This window comes from Salvia miltiorrhiza, unplaced genomic scaffold, assembly GCF_028751815.1.
Source record: "Salvia miltiorrhiza cultivar Shanhuang (shh) unplaced genomic scaffold, IMPLAD_Smil_shh fragScaff_scaffold_57_2, whole genome shotgun sequence".
Classification (NCBI taxonomy): Eukaryota; Viridiplantae; Streptophyta; class Magnoliopsida; order Lamiales; family Lamiaceae; genus Salvia; species Salvia miltiorrhiza.
The window spans coordinates 325,537-333,313 of NW_026651470.1; the positions used below are offsets into that span (position 1 = coordinate 325,537).

The following is a 7,777-nucleotide window of genomic DNA, read 5'->3' on the forward strand; positions in this document are numbered from 1 at the left end:
GAATATGCAGTCCCATACCTGCATATTCTCGGAATCCCTCTCGTTCGGGTGTGTCCCGGTTCATCCCTGCGCCCCTCCGCTTGGAAGTCTTAACCGGAGCCGCTCTTTGTCCGTGCCTCTTTTGCACCGGCGATCACTCCGCACTTCGTCCCCGGGCTACTTTACGGTTTATAACATATATAATAAATTGTTAGTCAGAAGGCCAGGTCGGGTAGATAAGATAAATTTCGAGCAATTTATCGAGACAGTAGGTCAGAAGATTCACGATGAGTACAACGGAATACACGAAATTGACGAGAACTATGAGCCTATAGAAGTTAGCTCGGATGAAGAGGATCCGGAAGAGGACCCAGAAGGAGACAACAATGCAGATGACGAATCTGTTATCTGCAATGATGATGAGTATGAGGATTAGAAGTTAGGATCACCTTTGAGATTTTATTATGTTATTTTGTTTTCCCTTGAATTTTAGTTATGGATTTGAGAACAAGTCATTTCTTTGGATTATTTATTTTTGCCAGGATATAATAATATTGGACAAGATTTCTTTGTGTTTTGAATGTTTTATTGAGTTATTATTCAATATTATAAGTTGAATATTATGTGATGTTAGTAAGTGAAGGTATATGCCTTTAATATATATATATATATATATAAATATATATATATATATAAATATATCTATCCCTTATTTATATATTCAACAAGTAATTATGTTGAATTTCTAGGAAAATGAGACGGGGACGTCCACAAAGAAACAATCCAAATCTCAATGACAACACCGGGAATGATGCAGAAGCAAATGTTGGCGATGGAAACTTAATACAAAATTTGATTACTGCACTCCAAGGTTTTGTCCAACAGCAAACTCAAGTGCATAATCTTCCTAACAATGCACCGGCTCAAATACAAACCAATCAAGTGATTGAGCAGTTCCGTCGTTATGCACCTCCAAGATTTGATGGAAAGAGTGGGCCGTTAGCACTTGAGGAGTGGGTGATGGAATTGGAAAGGATATTTGAGCACATAGAGTGTGCTGACGCGCACAAAGTGTCCTGTGCAACTTTCCAATTCACTGAAGATGCCGGTCATTGGTGGAGGTCGTATAAGAATGGAATGACTGAGGCTCAGCGTCAAGGACTTACTTGGAATAGGTTCAAGGAAGTTGTAATGGACAAGTATTTCCCACGTTCGTACCGAAATCAAAAGCAAGCAGAATTCCTGGATCTCAAACAAGGAACCATGTCAGTCACAGAATACGAGAGAAAGTTCAATCTTTTGGCTCGCTATGCTACTCGTATGGTGAATACTGAGGATCTTAAGGCTGATCGGTTCTTAAGAGGGCTTCGACCTGAAATTCGGGGTATTTTGGCGGGACAAGAGATTGTGGATTATGGATTGGCGGTGAGACGAGCTCACGAGGTAGCAACTGGTTTGGAGACTGATGTTGTGCCATTCAAAGCTGGAGACAACAGTGGGAAGAGAAAGTTTGACATCAGTAACAAGGGGAAGGAAAACTTTCCAAATAAGAAGATAGGAGAAGTACGTCCAGGAGGAGCACAGCGACCTCAGTGCCCGGAATGCAAGAAGTTTCACGCAGGCAAGTGTCTGTGGAACAAAGGAGTTTGTTTTAATGTGCTGAGCCGGGACATTTTGCAAATACATGTCCTAAAGGAAGAGCGAATGAGCCAAGAACTGGAGGAAATGCACGATTGTTTGCTTTAACACAGCAGGAGGCTGAAGGAAATGATGGAACTATGTCAGGTATGATATCTGTCTTTGGAATACCTACATTAGTTTTGTTTGATTCTGGTGCATCTCATTCGTTCATATCTCATGAGTTGTTTATGAAAATTGGAAAATCTGTTGAAATAGAGAACATAGATCTTAGCGTAAGCATCCCTTCAGGACGAACCTTGAACACCAACATGATGATTAAGAGAGTTAGATTAAAGTTGGGTGAGAAAGAACTAGAAGCCAGTTTGTTTGCATTAGAGATGAGAGATTTTGATTTGATACTTGGTATGGACTGGTTGAGTAGAAATTATGCCACAATCCGATGTCGTAGTAGAGAGGTGGTGATCTCTAGACCAAATGAAGAAGAATTTGTGTTTCATGGAGCTAAGATTGGTGGTCTACCAAGAATAGTATCAGCGATGAAGGCTGTGAAAATGTTGAAGAAGGATAACTGCCAAGGGTTTCTAGTGAATATGATAGGAGTAGAATCAACGGAGCTGACGATTGATAGCATATCAATTGTTCGAGAATATCCTGATGTTTTCCCAGAGGAGATACCAGGATTACCACCAGACCGAAAAGTTGAGTTCACAATTGATTTGATGCCTGGAGCAGCACCAACATCTAAAGCACCTTATAGGATGGCACCAAAAGAGTTGGCGGAATTGAAGGTACAAATTCAAGAACTGTTAGACAAGGGGTATATACGACCTAGTGTATCACCTTGGGGAGCACCAGTGTTGTTTGTCAAGAAGAAGGATGGAAGCATGAGAATGTGTATAGACTATCGCGAGTTGAATCAACTCACGATAAAGAATAAATATCCGCTACCAAGAATTGAAGATCTTTTTGATCAACTAAAAGGTGCAGGAGTGTTTTCAAAGATAGATCTAAGGTCGGGCTACCACCAGTTGAAGGTGAAGCAGAGTGACGTTCAAAAAACAGCGTTTAGAACAAGATATGGGCATTATGAGTTTGTAGTGATGCCTTTTGGGTTGTCTAATGCACCAGCAGTGTTCATGGATTTGATGAATAGAGTTTTCCACCCTTATTTGGATCAATTTGTTATCGTATTTATCGATGATATCTTAGTGTATTCAAAAAATAAGGAAGAACACGAGTTACATTTACGAACTGTGCTGGAAACTTTGAGGAATGAGAAGTTATATGCCAAGTTTAAAAAATGTGAATTTTGGTTAGATAGAGTTGCATTTCTTGGACATGTAATTACAGCCGAAGGAATTGAGGTAGATCCTTCAAAGGTGGAAGCGGTTAGTAATTGGAAAACTCCAACAAATGTCGCGGATGTAAGGAGCTTTCTTGGATTAGCTGGATATTATAGAAGATTCATTGAAGGATTTTCTAAGATTGCTGGAGCACTCACACAACTGACTAAGAAAGGAGTAAAGTTTGAGTGGACAGAAAAGTGTGAGCAAAGTTTCCAAGAGTTGAAGCAAAGGTTGATCACGGCACCAATATAAACTTTGATCTAATTAAATATCATATAGTATTTTCGTAAAAATATTGAAAACTCAAATAATCTAATTTCAAAACCCTGTAGAGAACCTAATAATCGAAGGTAAAGAGGCACGGACAAAGAGCGGCTCCGGTTAAGACTTCCAAGCGGAGGGGCGCAGGGATGAACCGGAACACACCCGAACGAGAGGGATTCCGAGAATATGCAGGTATGGGACTGCATATTCGAGGAGAGCTTAAAGGATTTGATTGGGCTACTCATATCAATAAGATGCATCTTCTTTTCTGGTGCCCACACGGAAGAAACTCCAAGGTTAAGCGTGCTTGGCTTGGAGCAATTCCGGGATGGGTGACCCCCTGGGAAGTTTCTCAGGGAGCGTGCGAGTGAGGACAAAACACGCTAGAAAAGACTCGTATTGGTCTGTGGGGACAGCCGTCAACTCTGGAGTCGGGCTGTTACAGGTGGTATCAGAGCCGAACCTCTCCCAGTACGGTGTGGTTCGGGGACGAACCAAGCGGAAGCTGGTGGGCCTGTGACGCCCGGGGACGAAGTACGGAGTGATCGCCGGTGCAAAGAGGCACGGACAAAGAGCGGCTCCGGTTAAGACTTCCAAGCGGAGGGGCGCAGGGATGAACCGGAACACACCCGAACGAGAGGGATTCCGAGAATATGCAGGTATGGGACTGCATATTCGAGGAGAGCTTAAAGGATTTGATTGGGCTACTCATATCAATAAGATGCATCTTCTTTTCTGGTGCCCACACGGAAGAAACTCCAAGGTTAAGCGTGCTTGGCTTGGAGCAATTCCGGGATGGGTGACCCCCTGGGAAGTTTCTCAGGGAGCGTGCGAGTGAGGACAAAACACGCTAGAAAAGACTCGTATTGGTCTGTGGGGACAGCCGTCAACTCTGGAGTCGGGCTGTTACAGGTGCCTGTAACAGCCCGACTCCAGAGTTGACGGCTGTCCCCACAGACCAATACGAGTCTTTTCTAGCGTGTTTTGTCCTCACTCGCACGCTCCCTGAGAAACTTCCCAGGGGGTCACCCATCCCGGAATTGCTCCAAGCCAAGCACGCTTAACCTTGGAGTTTCTTCCGTGTGGGCACCAGAAAAGAAGATGCTTCCTCGAGATTTTGGAAGAGCTTGCATACTGCCATGGGTACTAAATTAAAGTTCTCAACAGCGTATCACCCTCAAACAGATGGACAATCTGAAAGGACAATCCAAACTTTAGAGGATATGCTTCGAACTTGTGTTCTAGACCTAGGAGGTAGTTGGGAAAGCCACTTGCCATTGGTGGAATTTGCTTATAATAATAGCTATCACTCAAGTATTGGAATGGCTCCTTATGAGGCGTTATATGGGCGAAAGTGTAGGTCGCCGATGTATTGGGATGAGGTTGGTGAGAGAAAAATTTTGGGTCCTGAGATAGTCGAGAGGACAGTCGAGATAGTAGAAGGAATTCGAGAAAGAATCAAGACTGCCCAAGATCGACAACGGTCGTATGCCAATAAAAGGAGAAAGGATTTGCATTTTGAGGTTGGAGAGAAGGTCTTCCTCAAAATAGCACCGATGAAAGGGATTTTAAGATTTGGCAAAAGAGGGAAGTTAAGACCCCGATTTATTGGACCTTTTGAAATCTTGGATAGGATTGGAGACGTAGCTTATCGTTTGGCTTTACCGCCTAATATGTCATTGGTGCATAATGTCTTTCATGTCTCCATGCTAAGAAAGTATTTGCACGAGCCAAGACATGCAATTAGTCATGAGGAGGTACAAATCAATAAGGATTTGACCTATGAAGAAGAGCCTATTGCCATACTCGATAGGAAGACACACCACCTGCGAAATCGACAAGTGACATTAATCAAAGTGCAATGGAGTCGACACGGGGAGGAGGAAGCGACTTGGGAAAATGAGGATGAAATATTAGCAAAGTACCAGTCACTTATTAAACCTGGTAAGACCCAATTTCGAGGACGAAATTATTTTAAGTGGGAAGGGTTGTAACATCCCACATTTTATTATTATTTCTATTTTGAGATTTAATGATTTATTAAAATTCTAGAAAATAGTCTCTTTATGTTTTATTCTTGAGTTTATGTGTAGGGGATTGCAGGAGTCTGAAATTGCGCCTAGAACATATTTATTTATTTATTTTATTTGGGCCTTAGGATGAATTAATTTGTTGTATATAATTATTGGGCTTTAGTTTATGTTAGTAGGCTAGGTATATGACCTACTTTAATTTTATCTGATATAATATCAGAACACCAGTATTTCCGTAATCAGTTTCGATAATTTAAATGAACCGTTCCTGTCGCTGTGAACGTGTGAAAACCGTTCTGATCCCCTCTCCTTTTCTGAAAACTTGCACAAACGGTTTCACAAACTGATCGTCGAAAAATTCTCATTCTTCGACTTTATATTCTGCCAACTTCTTTCTTTTCACAACCATTCAAAAGCTCTCAAAAATTCTCTTGTTTAAGTTCTTCAAGTATTCAAGTTTTAGCTGTTGCCAGAAATCAAGAAATCTGGTAAGATTAAATTCTAACCTTATTTAATTGTGAGTTTTTCTCAAATTTAGTATGATTTTAATTTGATCTGTAGTATTGAGTATATTTGATTTGAGTATGAACTCATCGAAAACAGATTTGAAATTTAATTTCGAAAGTATTGATCTGTTTTTGTTTCTCAATTGTCGATGTCAAAATTCTGTTTCTGTTAAAAGTTTGTTTCTGTCAAAATGATGAGTTCGAGTATAATTTTGTTTCCGTGAATATCAGTATCGATTTGAGTTATATTTTTTTTTATATAAACATAAAGTCGTCTTTCGAGGCTATTACCTTGATTAAGTTCAGTAACTCAATTTTGATTCTATAGCTTTTCATTATCAGAATTCATATATCAATTTTCTTCCATTATGTTTCGATTTCTGTAAGTAAGCTTTTAAGCTTTATTTATGACTTGAGTGAATTAGGCTTAATGTGTTAAGATTGTTTAATAATTTGATTAGTAATATTGGTTCAGAAGATAAAATAATAATAATAATAATAATAATAGTTTCGGTTTTTATTTAGAAATCTAAAGTGGCAGTTGATTTTGGATTGTTAAATAAATAATTTTGTAATAATAATAAATTTCTTTCTTTTGATTTAGTTTAAGTAATCCAGTGTGTATGTTTTATCTTCTATTTCTTAGAGATTTTATTATGTAACTCAACCAAAATTTTATTATATATTTAGTTATAGAATTTTAGATTAAGGTTTTAGTTAGGTCTATATTGAAGTAATTATATTTATGTGATTAGGTGCGGCGCAATTAGGATCTCTATCTCCGAGTTAAGCGTTAGTCAAGTTTACTACCAAGGATTTGAGGTGGGTAAAAATAATGAAAATTCCTTTATTTCAAGTTTAAATTCCGCAAGAAAATGTTAAAGTTATTTATTGAGAAAGTTATTTTATGTCCAACGTGATTACATATGCTATGATTTATGAATGAGATTATGATGTGAGCATATAGCAATATGCCAAGTTTATGTTCCTGTGCACAGTTGAAGTGATATGTCCCATGTGTTCATACTTCCTTAAGTGTTGTATTGAAATGTGGTTGAAGTTATGTCCCATATTTCCTCTCTTGTTATTTGAGCAAGTTGTTGGTTTATGGTTGAAGTTATGATTTTATATTTCATATGCTATGTTTCACGTTTGGACAAAGTAAAAGTTAGTTATGAATTCCCCCTCACTGAGTATATTTAAAATACTCACCCCAATTTGTTTAAAACCTTTTCAGGCGAGGAGCAGGGAGATGCGTGATGGATGTGTGTGGTGCTTAGGATATTTTAATCATGCTTTCTATAGTATCATTAAAGACTCTTTGTTGGGTAAGAAAAATTTAGGATTTGAAGTAAGTTTATTTTGACGGTAAAGTTTAAGAATTTCTAGTGAATCATATTTGACTTTCTTATATAAAGTTAGGTACTTTGATAAATTAGTGTTATGTTTTCAATCTAGTGTGTATGGTATTTTTCTAAAAATGATATTTGGTTGTTTTACCTTCGATTATTAGGTTCTCTACAGGGTTTTGAAATTAGATTATTTGAGTTTTCAATATTTTTACGAAAATACTATATGATATTTAATTAGATCAAAGTTTATATTTAGGGTGTTACATTTAGTGGTATCAGAGCAGGTCTACGTTTCTGTAGACTTGCAAAAAATATATATATATATATATATATATATATATATATATATATTTACTAAACACCACATCTCCGACACGCGCTCCTACTCCAAGGTAAATTTAATAATGTTATTTTTATGTTTAATGAGGTATGATGGATTTTAATTTTTTTTTCAAGCTTGAATTGTTTTATTCAAAATTAATGATTTATTTTCATTGATTTTGTTTTTGACCTTTTGACCTAGAAGAGACGATAAGATGTATTCATAATCTGATTTGTATTTGAATAGAATGGCCGATAACACCGTTGACCTGGTAGCGCTGCATAAAGCCGCTAAACATCGGTTCTTTAATAAAGAATGGAACCCAAGAATGGGA

At 38.1% G+C, this 7,777-nt stretch overlaps 1 protein-coding gene across 1 annotated transcript; it reads left to right on the forward strand.

Moving 5' to 3' along the window:
• Nucleotides 1-732: 732 nt before the first annotated feature.
• Nucleotides 733-7,425, forward strand: LOC131003008 (uncharacterized). Its single transcript, XM_057929485.1, has 2 exons — nucleotides 733-1,764; nucleotides 7,007-7,425. Exon 1 carries the CDS (start codon nucleotides 733-735, stop codon nucleotides 1,723-1,725), a length of 993 nt encoding a protein of 330 aa, XP_057785468.1. The 3' UTR covers nucleotides 1,726-1,764; nucleotides 7,007-7,425.
• Nucleotides 7,426-7,777: the final 352 nt, after the last annotated feature.

Coding starts and splice junctions, on each gene's coding strand:
- LOC131003008 (XM_057929485.1), top strand. CDS start 733: ATGAGACGGGGACGTCCACAAAGAAACAATCCAAATCTCAATGACAAC.